Raw genomic sequence first — 16699 nt, forward strand, 5'->3', positions numbered from 1 at the left:
CTATATTTTATGGGTTTAGTTTAAAACCAAGTCGAGGTTATAACTCAAAATTCATAAATTTTGTGTTAGGTTTTGTATCGATATTTTACGTGTGCTAAAATTATCACTACACCCTTAATATATTTGTAAGCATGTAAACGTATGCATGCAATAATCACTTTGTTATTTAGATACTTTAAATTTAGTTCGGATTATAACTTCTTAATTTAAAAAAAATAAATAAATCAAATAGTCAGTTTAAAAAATTAGTTGCACAACTAATTAATGTTTAAAAATATAAATAATTTTGTTGCAAGTTAGTCAAGTACTACACCAATTGTGATTATGAATTGAATATCGTGATTATTTCTAATATTAAACAATACGACACAAATAAGGGTGTTAATGCTTTCTTTACGTCTCACCTTAAATAAATGTCATAATTCTAATTTTAAGTTTTCAACTAGTTTTTGTCCAACACAACAAGTTATATATCAAAAGCGGTGCAAGTTTGATTGAGAAAAACTCTTTTGATAAATAAGTAACATCTAATCCGATCAATCACACGAACTACTTAAGTTTGGTGTACGTAACCTGAAAGTATACATCATAAACATGGTAAAGTTAAATATATATACACACACATACCTGCTATATTGATGTAATATCTATGTTTCTATATATTGTAGTTTGGATCCACACACATACATAACGTACTTGTTGAATAGGATTGAGGAACAATAATATGGTTACACAGTCGTGTGACTTGCTACGGAAATTCATTTAGCTGTAGGATCGTATCCGAGCTGTCTCTCTGCTTAACTTGTATGATCAATCGCGTAGGCTAGAATACATTGTGTAGGCAACTATTTCATTACGTTCAACTTAGACTACATGGAGATATTATTATTCATGTCACCATAAACAGTAATATGTTTCTCACTTGGTGTAGAAAGTTGAATGACTTTTTTTATTAATATTTTCCTTCCACCTCAAGGATATCATTAAACAAATATAAGTTACATAACCTTACTATAGTATATCGACCTCCAAAGGGTTATGAAGTTTACAAGCATGTGTAATACTAAAACCAAATAACATATGCTTAGTAGAAAAAGAGTTTGATCAAGAAAACACATGTCACACCTTGTATATGACCACCTTAGTTTTCTTGGCCATAATCTTTAATGCTAAACATATGTGATTAAACACCATACATACTTGATTCTTATAAGAAAAAAAGTATAATAATCTATAAACAAATAGGGCCTGTTTGGTATGAGATAATGGAATGAATGAATGAAATGAATGTGGTAATGGAATGAGCAAAGGAATGGAATAAATTATTACCATTCCATTGTCATGTTTGGTTACCATATAGGAATGAAATAATTTCCTTCACTTCATTATTATTATTATTATTATTATTATTCACCAATGTAATAATTATTATCATTAGTGAATATTATTATTAGTAGATAATACTAATAAACATACTCGTAAAAACGTTGAATCACACATGTACGTTGTGTAGTGGTAACTTCTTAAATTTTAAATATAATAGTAATTCTAATATAATAATAGTTATATTATAATATGCAAACTAATAATAATATAATATTATAATAATACTGATAATATACAATAACTATAATTTAATATATAATTATAACATAATATTGATATAATAAAATAATAAAGATTATTATTATTATTATTGTTTCATTCCATTTTTTTTTGAATGTTTAAGCTTGCCTCCTACTATTTACAATAAACCGCCATTGCCAGGGATCGAACCCTGGACCTCTCACCCAAAGGCCTAAGAAGGAATGAAAAAAAACACCCTCTTTTATAGGAATGAAAATCCTATAAATGGAAGGAGTTTCATTCCTTAAGGAATAACCCATTTCATTAACACATGACAACCAAACATGCTTTAATTCATTCTCTTGAAATGATTCGTTCCATTCCACCTTTTATTCCATCATACCAAATACTACCATAGTGATAAAATTCACGAGAAACACCTCAAGATTACTAAAAACTTCAACGAAAGTAGTTGAGTTAATAAAATAATCATCTAAGAACACTTAAATAGTTAAATAAGAAAGTTACGTTTAGATTAATAATTATCTTCAAAACAAGATATAAAATAATATATATTTATGCATAACAGTAGTTAGACATACATGCATTTGTCCTAACTTTATTATTATTATTATTATTATTATTATTATTATTATTATTTTTTGTTTTTTATTTTTTTTGGGTGGGGGGTGGGGTGGGGGGTGGGGTGCGTTATGCATAAACAAACTTTACATAATGAAGATGTGAGAATGTTAATAAAAAGCTTTACTAAACACTCATCTATAATAATAATATTGTGATTAACCAATTTTATAGATATAGACTGACGATTTATGTTTGTTGTATTGATAGACACTGCTTAACAAAGGTGCAAAATATGTGGCGGTACAAGGCCTCCCTACAACCGGTTGCTTATCCCTGTCTCTCTACCTTTCACCGACATCTGCGCGTGATGACATAGGCTGCGTAGCCGCGTCCAACAACCAAATCTACATCCATAACACTGTTCTACAAGCCAACATTCAAAACTTAAGAAGAAAATACCCGGAAACAGTTATTGTCTATGTTGATTATTATAATGCTTATCGTTATGTAATAAAAAACGGACCAATGCTAGGGTTCCGTGAGCTTTTCAAAGTATGTTGTGGTTCTGGTGGTGGACCCTACAACGTTGACTTGAAAGCCATTTGTGGGTCCCAATCATCGAGCTCGTGTGATAACCCTTCTCAATATGTCAGCTGGGATGGACTTCATCTTACTGAAGCCATGCATAAAGTACTTACTCGTTTGTTTCTTAGAGGCCCTTTCACTAATCCCTCGTTTGAGTACTTGTCGAGACGTAAACGATACTCAAACTAGATGACAATAAGTGTGGTTTTGTGATATCTTATGACATTTAGTACGTGTCACCAATATCGATCTATTTACTCATAAACAGGTCGATTCAAAGTGTATTTCCTTTTAAAGTATCACATATATGACATAAGAAAGAAACATTTGAAAGGATCAAATGGTGCATAAGGTTCTTTTTAATTCATAAAATATCATTATATTCCTATTTAAGAGACTTTTATGTTGTAACATGTATTGGTAATTCCTAAAAACACCTACTTTCATAGAACAATTACACCAAATATTATTTGAACAATAAACATATTTTGGATAATCATTCAAGGATCAATCACCCCAAAAGCAAGCGATATCAACTCGTTCGACAACAAGAAACCATCCGGATCACTTAACCGAATAAACCCAATCTCATTTTCCAGTTTCTCATCATCTAAAACCAACGAACTAAACTCGTCTTCTGTAATTTCTCGTCTTTCATCATCCAAAAACAACACGTGCCCGCTTTTCATATAAGGCTCATAAACCTTACACAATTCAACACCAACCTCACTTCCAAAATCTTCTATAAAACTCTTAAATTCCAACCCTTTTGAAGTTCTTAAAGAAAGCATAATAATATCCATAGCCATTTCCCATTCATCAACACTATCATCATTTTCTTGGCCCATATTAATTAAACCATCTTCCAGATCCTTCACATAATTTGTGTACTCTTTTAGCTTTTTTGGTCTTGAATATCTTGTACCGTTTATGTAACTAGCGGAACCTAAACCGTATGCGTAAAAAGGTTTGTTTATCCAATATGTGTAGTTGTGCTTGCACTCAAAACCGGTTTTGCTGTAGCTGCTGACTTCATAATGGTTGTAATTAGCCTCACCGAGCTTTTTTGAAGCCATTCGGTAGAATTTTGCGGATTGGGTGTCGGAAGGTAGTGGGAACTCACCGGGTGTGTACCTGTAAATCATTGTGTAACCGTTTTAGTTTTGGTGAAAATCAATTTGGGTAACGAATAGATAGGAAGTGGGACAGGTAAAGGGTCAGTTAGTGTTTGGCCTAAGCATAGACGGGGTTGGGCCAACCTGCAAGTAGGGCTGTGAAAGAACTGAACGAACACGAATGTTTCATGTTCGTGCTCGTTCGTTTAATGTTAACCAAACAAACAATCGACAACGAACAACTAAATGAACGGTGTTTTATCGTTCGTGTTCGTTAGTTAAGAAAATGAACGCGCTCGATTATGTTTGCTTGTTAATAGAAAAACGGACGGTTCAAGAACGCAAACACTAAACAGCTAAACATAACTGAACATAGCTTAAGCCTTAACGTACATAAACAAACATAAATTAAAAGTAAATGTGCATATCAATCTGTTGGGCCTAAAAAATGATAAAACTAGACTAAATTGTAAGGGGCCTAAAATACTAAAATGATTATGTAAGCGAGCGAACTTAAACAAGCATAAATGAACATTCATGAACATTTAATGAACGAACTAGACGTGTTTGTGTTCGTTCATTTAACTAAATGAACAAATATTTTGTTTGTGTTCGCCCGCTAATTTAATCAATGAGCATGGACAAACTTCCCATCTAGCAGGTCACTAAACGTTCAGTTCGTTTTAAAGTCCAACTTGCAAGCAATCCTTTAATGAATTTTCTATTTTTATATATAACTCCATGTTAAATATGATCACAGAAGTATATTATTATAACAATAACCACACCATTTGTTTTTTTTTTTTGGCTTTTTTTTGTTTTTTTGTTTTTTTTTTTTTGACAAAGTGATTTGGGAGGTTTTATGCACTGAATAAACTTCGGATAACTTTCAGCCCGTTTGACCCATTGAACTCCTTTTTGTTTTAGTTCATTTTATTTAACTTCACTCACTTCTAGCTACAGACCTTAGTTGTTAACTATATATGCATAATACATAGGCATATCTCTTTATGTATAACAATTAACATGTAAAAATCAAGTAAAAAATCAAGCGTTTTGCAACATAATACCGGCATAAAACAAAGATCAAACAGGAAAAAAAAAACAACTTACAGTGATCCAAATTTTGTATCTTTTTCAATCTGCAAGTCATAAACCGAGACATGATTCGGCTGAGCCTCAACCGCAAGCCTCAAACTCTCTTCCCACATCTCCTCACTCTGATTCGGAAGCGAAGCAATAAGATCCAAACTCCAATTCCCGACCCCACACGCCCGAACAATCTCAATCGCCTCGTAAACCTCCTCAACACCATGTGCCCTCCCGCACGCCTTCAACAACTCATCTTGAAACGCCTGAACACCTAACGACACGCGGTTCACACCCACCTCCATAAACTCACTCATCTTCACACCATCAAATGTTCCAGGGTCCATTTCCATTGACACCTCAGCATCTGAACACACACCAACTTTCAACCTCAGTGTTTCAAGAATCTTGGAAACTAAACTTGGTGGGACCAGTGAAGGGGTCCCACCACCAAAGAACACAGTTTTAAGAGGTGGGTATTGGTCAAAATTTAACCTTGTGGCTTCAATTTCACGGATGATGAGATTAATGTAGTTTAATATTCTTGGGTCATTGTCTAGTGTTTGTGGGGTTGATGTGCCGAGAGCGAGTATTGGGAAGTCGCAATAGTGGCAGCGTTTGCGGCAGAATGGGAGGTGGATGTAAGCTGAGGCTGGTGGGAGTTTGTATGATGGGGTTTTGAGTGGGTTTTTGGTTGAGGCATTTCGTCGAACAGTTGGTGTGCGTTGAGGTTTTGTGGTGTAGAAAATGGGTTGTGTGGTTTTGGAGTGGATGGTTGATAGGATTGGAGTAATAATGGTTGATTTCAACATGGTTTTGGATGTAAGATTGGGAAATTGAGTTGGTTTGTGTAATATGTTTGAAACTAGTGTCATGGCAGGTTTAAAAGAAGTGGAGAACATTTTGGTTTTGGTTCCAAATGTGTAGAAGGAAATTTATCACAACACATTATGGGTTAATTGTTTACAATGGGTTGGGTATTGGTGATGAGACGAGTTTTGATAATTCTAGTCGTATACTCGATTGCAAAACTTTTTCTTAATTGTTGGATATACATACATGGTTGCCGCGATTATCTACATAGATTGCGTTCATTTTTTTTTTCAACCATAAACAAACACCCTCTAATTCTTCTTCTAGCATGCACCATGGTTCATTACGAGACTCGAATCTTGAACCTCATAAGGATACCATATTAAACACCGTGAAACCACTACGATATCGGCTCTTTGATATACGTGGTTATATATACAACAATCATGCTATCAAAATCTCACAAACATACAACAATCATGCTATCAAAATCTCACAAACACCAGAACTACTGTTAATAAGGTGTGTGTGGGGTTTGTTATTGTAAAAGAAAATTAGTGTTTTCGAAGAAAGTTTAGAATCTGCAAAAAATGGATACTTAAGTAGAATTGGAGCATTCCGAAAACTTAGGCACTACTTCAAAACTGATGAAGGAGCTAAAGAGGGATGCTCACAATCAATTCCAAACAATTAAAATATCACACTCACATTTTTACATATAAAAAAGATTAAATAATAATTGTGTTTTCAGTTAAACCATTAAGCTTTTTTTGATTCCGAATCACTACTAACGGTTTGATTCCAGTTTAGTTTTACGGTTTAAGATTTAATATTAATAAGCCTTTATATAAAATGCATAATATATAATAAAAGATGTAAAACATTATAGTTGTGTAGAACTCAATCAAACTATAGAGAATAAAAGTTCAAAACAAATTGTCAATATACATAACCATAATAGAATGATAAGATTAACAACTAACATAAAAAATTAGTCATGTACATAAGTTCCTTGTATATGAAATATTGCAACAGACTGCACAAAATGTAAGAAATGTATCATATGAAATTAATAACGAGTAACAACTAAGTTTAATATATACCAAATAATGAAATAATGTAGTGTGTCGAAAATCAAATAAAAATTGTATTATTAAATCGTCTGGTTCGATCCGAATTTATACGGTTGGTTTTCGGTATAAACCATAAACCAAACCCTTCGTTACAGGTTTGAAAATTTTAAAACCGACCGACCGAAAGTTAAAAAAATATCTGACCGTAAAACCAAACCGATAACCAGTTTGAGCGGTTTCATGGTTTAAAACCTAACTGTAAACACCCTACGTGGAAGGCTTTAAAATCTTGAAAAGCTTTTACTTTAAAGGGTAAAAATGATCATTTTAAAACTAGCAAAGCCTTATATGTATAATTTTCACAATCAACAACGCTACTATAACAATTAACAAATGCTATGTTTCGCAATTATCGGATCATACACAATAACTTATCGACGCCAAATAAGTAACTTTGTTTTAAGCAGAATGATGTTTACCATTCAAAAGAATGTGGCTAAGCAGCTTGTAGTACTTTTACCTGCCCCTCTTTTATAATAATAATAGTAATTTTGTCAAAACTGGGACCTATCCTGCGCATATATAAGAAATTGACCCAAACAAATAACCGGAAGCATCAAAATAACCCGCCGGAGCAGCCATGGACGCCGACGGCGAACGAACACGGACGGAGAATACGAACACCGAAACTGAACCAAGCACTAATACCAAACTACTCGAGTTCGTCGGAAACGTCATCGTTTCAATCAACGATGCCAAACACGTCGATCAAGTCATTTACGCACTCTACTCTTTCGCCGTCCGTGTTTTCCCGCTCGATTCCGTCGCAATTGCAGGTCAATTAACTCGTTATTTGATATTATTATTATTATTATTATATACACTTTGTGTTAACTAGGTTAATAATTTGCAGGCAGCATTGACAAACAGTACAGAGATGAGGTGTGTAATATTATGCTCCTTGTTTGTGTTTATTAGTAGTTATTAATTGTTAATAATTGCTTCCGTTTTCGACCTCGTAATTGAAGTGAATTTATATGTTGTTTTACATGTAAATAAACAGTGTATATGCTATAAACACACACCATGCCTAGACGTGTACACCAGCTAATGCTGTCAGTTATGGCGCACCTGTATAAGACACGATTAAACCTGTTAATAAAAAAAAAGTACACCATGTGATTGTTTTTTTATTTTTTTTAAATAATTGAAATTAGTAAGCTAGCCTCCATCATTTTTCCTTAAAACGATGTTATAGACATTTGATATAAGTCGTGTTCATGTTTGATACTTGTGTTATGCGTGTCGTCTTTGACCCGTTTAATACGATAAGACTTGTTTTGCCAGCTCTAACACTAGCGTGACTTGATCATACGACCCATATGAAGTGTAAAATCAAGTCTGCTCACTAGAGTCTGTTAGTTCATATGGGCCGTATGATAGCGTGAAAAATGGTCATACGGGCCGGATGACCTTGTCTGTGTCACATCAGTCATTTCTTTGTCAGTTAAACACATCATACAGGCAACACGATTTTCCCCTCATACGACTCATATGACCTTTTTACGAAAACTATACAGCCCATGTGACTATTCATCCATGTCAAACGGTCTATATGACACGTCTGTTGAGTTTGAATAACGTGTTCCTTTATACTACATTTTTTATTTCATTAAATGGATTGTTTTTGTGATTTGGGTAGGTTATTGGAGGAGAAGTTCCTTCAGTACATGAAAGAGATAACTGGTGGCACGTGTTCTATCAAAGTACTGCATTTCCAACAATGGCTAGAGTGTTGTTAGTTGGTAATCACTATATCCATATCTCCGATGTACATAGCACTAGTGATTTATAAAGAAAAGCTTTCATATATAGAAACCGTTCTTTATTGTATTGCATGTATCAAGGATATAGCTTTTTAGGATGCTGATTTTAGGTGTTTCAATACGCAGATGTTGTTTTGAATTGGCTACTGTATTGTGTGTATTAAGGATATAACTTTCTGGGATGCTAATTTAGGTGTTTTAATATGGCAGATGTTGCTTTGAATTGGCTAACTTGTTTCCCCATTTCCGCGAAGAAACATTTGTATGATGTATTCTTTTTAAAGGGCAGTGTATCCGAGGTTGTACAAACTTTAGTTCCTTATCTACAATATCACTCAAATGGGAAACTTGAAACGAGCATATGCTCAAATACCGAGAGGTACTGTCAATGATCTTGTTTCATCAAATATATCAATAACATTTATAATGCCTTTTCTTTAGAATTCATATATTTCGATCTAACCCAGCATTTATGACAGATTGCTTGCAATATGCTTGCTTGAAAATGATGGTGTGCTCCAATTGGCTAGAGAGTTTTTTCACAAACCCGATAACATAAATTTTGAGCAGCACAAATCTGCAATCTCTAAAGTGTCACAACTTGTTACATCTGTCCCTGATAAAGCACGATTGGGAGCTTCAACCTTGCTTTCATCACAGTATCCTTCATATTTGTTAACAGCAAAGAAGATAATGATGGTTATATTTATTACTTTATCATGTATTTTGTTTTATCTTGACAATAATTTATCAGCTTATACATCAAAAGGATAACAATTCAACTAATTCAAGCAGCAGAAGAGTGGAATAAAAACTGTGATGATGAATCAACTAACTTCAATACAAGTGATTTAGATGGTTCTATTTTATTTATTGGGGATGCATTTGCTCGTATTTGTCGGCGAGGGTCCACAGGTATGTTATGATATCACAAGTATGAATACTTTAATTTTATTTGCGTTAATTCGATTAAGGATAATGTTTGATAACCAACACATGCAGATGTGCTTCTAAGCGAAATGGTCCCTCGAAATATTACTCAAGTTCAAAGCCTTGTGCAGCCTGGGAATGAGTTGACTGTTTCTGAGTCTTTTAAGTCAAAGCCCGGTTTGCAGGTTTGGTCAAAGATAATGGAGGCGATTAAAGATTCATATGCTGTAGAAAGAATATCTGAGCAGCTTTTACATAAACTAGCAACTCAAAACATTAATGATGTCGAAGGTTACTGGATTCTTTGGTTGTTGTTTCACCATGTTTTTGAGCTCCAGTCATCAATCAGGTCTATGTTTACAGAAATATTTTTACTCTGGAAATTGTTTCCAGTATGTTGTCTGAGATGGATTCTTCAATTTTCGATCCTTCAATGTCCTCCCGATACTGATTTCAAAGTCAAAAGTCAAGGTCATTGCAATCTATCGGATACTATTAAACGTCTTCTTGCAGCATGGTCCAAACGAGAGTTTGTGCAGTCAGCAACAATAGAGCAACAAGCTTGTATCTTTTTATTAATTTCTTTTCTAACATTAACAAATTTTTAAATCGTTTATAGTGTTTTCTTAACTTGAGATTCAGATTTGACTGCAGCAGTTGGCCTTTTGTTAGAAAAGCTAAATAAAGAAGATTTAGATGCTACTAAAGATGCAATGCATTTGATTCTTCAAGGAGTTAGTTGTATGCATCTCGTTTCTTTAACTGATAAATAATAACTAACTTCTGTTTCCTGTTCATTTCATTCTTTGTTTGATGATGTCAGGTAGGCTTGAAAGCCCTTCACAATTGGTTCGCAAGATGGCCAACAGTATTGCTTTAGTCTTCTCAAAAGTGATTGACCCGAGTAATCCTTTATATCTTGATGATGACTGCAAAGAGGAGAATATTAATTGGGAGTTCACTTCAGCGAATGCTGACATGGCAATATCAGATGGCAAGGAAACGGATGTAAACCAAGATAAGGGTTATAAAGATGCAAAGGCTAAGAAGATGAATAAAGAGATAAAGCAGTTAACTTTGGTTGATCCTGATGAGGTTATTGATCCTGCAACATTGAATAATGAAGCTACTTCTGATGTAGAAAGCAACAATGATGAAGATGATGATGTGTCTGAAACATCAAGTGAATCTTCCTTGCAACCGTATGATTTGTCTGATGATGATACCGATTTGAAGAAGAATTTTTCACAGTTGGTTGATGTTGTTGGAGCATTAAGGAAGTCTGATGATGCTGATGGTGTAAGTCGTCGTTTTTTTTATAAAGTTATCTTATAAGTAAGTTTGTAAACGAACCTAACAAACACCAATACGTTTAACTTCAACCAAACAGGCGATTGAACACGAATAGTTAAACTAACAGTGTTATCTTGTTCGTGCTCCTTTGTTAAGGAAATGAACATGTTTATGTTTATATTTGTTCGTTAATAGGATAAACGAACGGTTCACGAATGTATATGAACATAAATGAACGAATATAACTGAACAAAGATGAATGAATATGAACGGACATAAATGAGGTTTACACTAGTTAAAAGCAAACATGAATATCAATCTCTTGGGCCTGAAAATTAAATCCAACTAGACTAAATTGTAATGTGTGATACTTTAATTTTGCAAAACTAGACTAAATTTTAATGGGCCTAAGCCAACATAAATGAACGTAAATATGAACATAAACGATGTAAATGAACGAACATAAACGAACATTCGCGAACGTAATTGAACGAACGGGACATGTGTTTATGTTCTTTCGTTTAATTAAATAAACAAACATGAATGAACTTCCCAGCGAACGATTCACAAACAGTTCACTGAACATTCGGTATGTTTACAAGCCTACCTAGTAGCTTTAAGTGTTTGTTTAAACAGATTCTTCGTCTGATTATCTAATTTCTGATAATCATTTTCATACGTGCTTCAGTAAACCTGATATCTAAGGGGGAAATAAGATTATCTTTGTACCCTTGTTTAATCTAATCTGGAGACAATTTTTCTCAAATCCCACTTAGTTATCGTTTGTTCAAACTTTAAAATTACATGACTTGTTTTTAATAGTCTTGTTGCAGCTTCATTTAATATTATTTCATATGGCTCAAGCCGATTTATATATGATATTGTCACACACTCACACATAATTTTTTGCAGGTTGAAAGAGCTTTAGATGTTGCTGAAAAGCTTATTAGAGCAGCACCAGATGAGCTTCCATTTATAGCAAGTGATCTAGTCAGAACCCTTGTCCAGGTCCGTTGCTCAGATTCAACTTTAGAAGGAGAAGAAGAATCTGCAGAAGAAAAAAGACAAAAAGCCCTAATTGCCCTTATTGTCAATTGCCCACTAGGAACTCTAGATCCAATAAACAAACTACTATATTCACCTAATGTTGACACGAGTCAACGGATCATGATTCTTGATGTCATGACCGATGCAGCACTTGAACTCGCTCACACAAAAACCGCTCGACAAAAGCACCCTACAAAACCCCAAATATTGACCACTGCTGAAAGTCAACCATGGTTCCTGCCAAGTAGCATTGGGCCTGCGGGTTCAACTGTTTGGAAAGAGATATCAGGAACCGTGTCTCCATTGAGTTTGACTTATACTTACGAACGAGACCTTCCGAGCAAACCGGGCCAGGTAAAACGAGGAAAGACAAGGCGATGGAGTGCTAAGTCAATGGATGTGTTGCAGGATAACCGGGTGGAATGGTCTCAGAATAAGTTTCCTCCATTTGCAGCTGCGTTTATGCTGCCAGCTATGCAGGGGTTTGACAAAAAAAGTCATGGGGTTGACTTTCTTGGTAGGGATTTTATTGTTCTTGGAAAACTTATTCACATGCTTGGCATTTGTATGAAGTGTTCTGCCATGCATCCTGAAGCATCGGCTTTGGCACTCCCATTACTGGATATGTTGAGTACCAGGTAATATTGAATGCCTATTCGCATCGGTTAAATTGTGTAATAAGAATTGGTATTTTCAATCCATTTACTTATGAATGGGCCCATTTGGGTTACGCATTATCTCTGACGGGTCAAATGCGTAACTTCAAAAAAGTTAGCTTAAGAGAAATCGGTCCAATTCGGTTTGCACAAAAGTTGTTAAGTATTAATTAATGAATGAAATCTCTTAAGTCAGGTTAACCAAATAAATATTTAGATTAATGTTTAAGTAAACAAGTAATGTTCTACTTGTAATCATATTTGATGCACAAAAATGGGTCAATATTCTTTTTTAATCATATTCAGGAACTTGTAAGTTGATTTTTATATTGATGGCATTAATTGCAGGGAAATAAGCCATCACGCAGAAGCATATGTTCGTAAATCTGTGCTATTTGCAGCATCATGCATATTGTTGGCTCTTAATCCAACTTATGTAGCATCTGCATTGGTTGAAGGAGCCAGTGAACTATCGAGAGGGCTAGAGTGGGTGCGCACATGGGCTCTTTCAGTAGCTGAATCAGACACCGATAAAGAATGCTACACGGTGAGTACAAAAAGGTAACCTAATTAACCATTCATGTGAACATACATAGCTTACCTGCTGTTATTTTGTCAGATGGCAATGGCGTGTCTTCACCTTCATTCTGAAATGGCCCTCCAAACATCAAGAGCATTGGAGTCGTCCGATAGTGTAATTCAAGCAAGAGGCATAAGTCTTCCATCAAATCTATCGACGGGGAAAATCAGAATCTCGTTCTGATTTCTGAAAATACTGCATTACTTACCTGGTATGTTTGTTTTTAATTCTTCATTCATTTTTTCTTAACATGCTCTTATAACGTTTTGCGTTCTTAATTTGTTTTTAGTGTGTGAAAACTGGTGCTATTATTATTGTACATAGAAGTTGGATGATTGCCATACAAGCCATGGATGATGGATGAAAGATCAAGGCTGGTTTTGTTCTCATTCTTGTTTACTTTATTTAAAACCATAAATGTTAAATGGTTAAGTTAGAAGATGCGAAAGTTATTTAGGTCTAACGAATGTATCATGATCAGCTGGTGTATTATGTCTGGTTATGTCGGTCTTTTGCTGTGCTGGTGTATTTAAAATCATTATGTCTGGTTATGTCTTGCTGTGCAAGTGTCTAACAAATCAAGTTGCTGTGCAACTTGATTTGGCTTTGAGGTGGTCATGTTGGGTAACAGATCAAAACAAGCCGAGCTTTGGAAATTGTATCATTTAAGGTATGCTTGTTTGAATAAACTCGATTTTGGGGTTTTACGCATGTGAAGTACAAAAAGCTTTTTGGTATGCAAGTTCTATTTGATCAGGTTTCTTTGTAGCTAAATTTTATTATTTTATTCTTTTGATTTGTTGGAGAGAATATAAACTAAATTTCAATTCAGAAGACAAAGCTCATTTTAAAGTTAGATCCACTTGGTTATGAGTCGTGTTCGCAATTTAGTGGGTAGAACACGACACGTAGCCAAAGTTATAACACGAAGCTAACACATGCTAGTAGCCACAATTTTAACATGAAGCTAAAGTATGTCAAGACGTAAGGACCGAACAAAGCAGTCAATGGGTTCTATGTCAAGAAGTAAGAATCGAATAGAGCAGTCAATGAGTTCAGATGGGTGGAGTGGTGGACACAAACATCAAACATGTTTATTATTGTCGTAGTTTGTTGCCTCTTTGCTTACTATTTCAATGTAAAAAATTATGGATATTTTTCATGGAAAATTGAAATAGTAAATTAATACTCTAAAATTACAAAATATAACAAAACTATACGTTAAAATAATTATGTTTAAACTATAAAATCTGATATAATATAATCGATCAATTTATGCTATGATATAAAATATACTTTTTAATAGGCCTATAAACGGACCGAACCGAACGAACATGAGCAACGTCATGTTCGTGTTCATTCATTTAACTTTAAACGAACACAAACACTTAAATGATTGAATATATTGTGTTCATATTTGTTTATTTAAAAATGAACATGTTTGTGTTCGTTTGTTTAAAATCTAAACAAACAGTTTACGAACATAAATGAAAATAAAAGAGCACACTTAAATAAACATAAACAGACATAAATGACCACAAATTAATAAATATAAAACCTTTAAATAGATGACTTATATATATTATGTTTAATTATTTTTTGTCACATAAATAAAACAATAAATAAACAGACATAAACAAACGTTTATAAACATAAATGAACGAATGAAACATGTGTTCATGGTCATTCGTTTAATTAAACGAACACAATATTTTGTTCATGTTCGTTTGTTTATCAATAAACTTACATAAACAAACTTCACTCGCCTTCTCAAACACGTTATTCTTCAAACGGTAGGTTCAGGATGAGAGCCTGGTCGGTAGGTTCCGTCGCGAGGTCTTCAGAGCGAATGTGATTCAGGAGGTTCTTCGAGACCAATCAGGAGATGCGCAAACGCAAGGTTCGAGATGCCGCCAGACGGAGATCCCGAAGGTAGTTAGTTAGTTAGTTAGTTATTCTTTTGCTCTTTATTATTAGTTTTATTTTGAATTTGATGATCATCTCATTGTTTAGATTGTAGAATGTGGATATTTCAATTAGGTTATTGAATCATAGGAAGGGTGCAAACGAGCTTAGCCACTCGTTCGGATCGATTAAAAGCTTGAAATGAACCGAGCTTTGAGTTCGAGCTTGAGCCTTGTGTATTATTAAGTTTAAGTTTTCACTCTTTTGGATTTTGAAGTATTAGTTTTACACTGCACAACTGAGCTTAAGGCTAGAGCCGAGCTTCGGCTTGTTAAGGTGATTTATGAGCTCGAGCTGAGCTTAGTCTCGTTAAAGGTTTTTAATTTTTATTATATAAATTTTTTTAAAATATATAAAAATAATTAAAATGTATATAAATTAATTAATTAATAATGGCTTATTGGATTTTAATAATCCCAACTAAAGGCTATTGGCAGATAATAATCCCAAGTTTATAGCCACCGGCGGTCCTAAATTTTAAAAAAATTGGCTCTCAGTGGTCCCGTGTTAAAAATAACTTAACGGCGTTAACTTTTTTATGAATTTCAAACTGATTTTTAAGGATTTTGGTTGGAAGGAGGGTGAGAGTCGATTGATGTAAAACTTAGCTGGAAACAATGCTACAAACGGTTTAGTTTTTGTTAATTGGAAGTTCAAACACCCGATTTGAAGCACTAATCAAGCCGTTTGGAGAATCGTTTCGAGCTAAGTTTTATATCAATCGACTCGTATCCTCCTTCCGGTCAACAGCTCTAAAAACAGTTGAAATTTAGAAAAAAATTAACGTCGTTAGGTTTTTTTAACGAGAGACTACTGAGAGTCTTTTTTTTTTTTTTACATTTGGGACCACCAGTGGTGATAAACTTAGTTGGGATTATTAAAATCCAATAAATCATTAAGAAACGAGACTAGCCGAGCCGAGCCAGAGCTTAGAGAAAGAGCTCGAAACAAGCCGAGCTTGGGCTCGGCTCGTATACACTCCTCTCGGCCGAATTATAAGCATTTAGATTACATATAGATGTTAAGATATACAATCAAAGACACTGTAACTGTATACATGGTTAGGGAGGGGTAATGTGTGATTTGTTGTCAACGTGATTATTGGAATTGATCTTTCAGAACCGGAACAGATTATTAACTAATCATTTGAGTAAAGTTAGGTTTAGTTAAATAGTTGTACATTCTCCCTTAGTTTAGACATAATACTAATAGCTATTAACTTCTCAGTTTTTACCTGCTAGTCCTAAACTCCATCGTCGCTAGGTTTCTAAATGCACAGTTGTTGCTAGGCTTTCGCTTGTTCACAAATGAAAATGATTACTGAAAGGAAAAAAAACTTTTCGGCGGTTGTCTGTTGACATATTTTTATTGGACGATCCCAAAATGTCAGACTGAATCTCAAAATTGACAACTTTGACAAACCAAATTGTTTTCAGAAATCAACTTTTGGGCTTCTGGCAGATTTCATTTTACAAATGCTTAAGCTCAGCATACTTTTGTATATTATCTTCACAAGTCACAACCCAAGCTTTAATTCAATGATCCCATGTTGAATAGTTATATCCATGTGAGTTAT

At 34.2% G+C, this 16699-nt stretch overlaps 2 protein-coding genes and 1 pseudogene across 4 annotated transcripts; 2 read left to right on the forward strand and 1 right to left on the reverse strand.

The window, feature by feature from the left end:
- The first annotated feature begins 2418 nt into the window (after positions 1–2418).
- LOC143529863 (GDSL esterase/lipase At3g48460 pseudogene) lies at positions 2419–3024 on the forward strand (annotated as a pseudogene).
- Positions 3025–3200: 176 nt separating this feature from the next.
- On the reverse strand, positions 3201–5757 carry LOC143529829 (uncharacterized). The gene is made up of 2 exons (XM_077025532.1): positions 4965–5757; positions 3201–3870 (listed from the first exon to the last, which is right to left on the reverse strand). Exons 1-2 carry the CDS (start codon positions 5750–5752, stop codon positions 3237–3239), a joined length of 1422 nt encoding a protein of 473 aa, XP_076881647.1. The 5' UTR covers positions 5753–5757; the 3' UTR covers positions 3201–3236.
- Positions 5758–7463: 1706 nt separating this feature from the next.
- Positions 7464–13665, forward strand: LOC143529850 (uncharacterized). Of its 3 annotated transcripts, XM_077025554.1 has the most exons (13): positions 7464–7662; positions 7740–7768; positions 8529–8631; positions 8863–9031; positions 9132–9311; positions 9407–9567; positions 9655–10146; positions 10225–10323; positions 10406–10881; positions 11788–12560; positions 12927–13125; positions 13198–13369; positions 13448–13665. In XM_077025554.1, the coding sequence occupies exons 1-12, from the start codon at positions 7467–7469 to the stop codon at positions 13339–13341; spliced, it is 3021 nt and encodes a 1006-aa protein (XP_076881669.1). In that variant the 5' UTR covers positions 7464–7466; the 3' UTR covers positions 13342–13369; positions 13448–13665. The 3 variants fall into 3 exon arrangements, with proteins under 3 accessions (XP_076881669.1, XP_076881668.1, XP_076881670.1); XM_077025553.1 differs by having other exon boundaries at positions 13198–13665; XM_077025555.1 differs by having other exon boundaries at positions 8529–8592; positions 13198–13665.
- Positions 13666–16699: the final 3034 nt, after the last annotated feature.

The sequence above is a fragment of the Bidens hawaiensis genome, unplaced genomic scaffold (genome assembly GCF_021521415.1).
Source record: "Bidens hawaiensis isolate Kalapana, Puna unplaced genomic scaffold, B.hawaiensis_p1.1 tig00008759_1, whole genome shotgun sequence".
Taxonomy (NCBI): Eukaryota; Viridiplantae; Streptophyta; class Magnoliopsida; order Asterales; family Asteraceae; genus Bidens; species Bidens hawaiensis.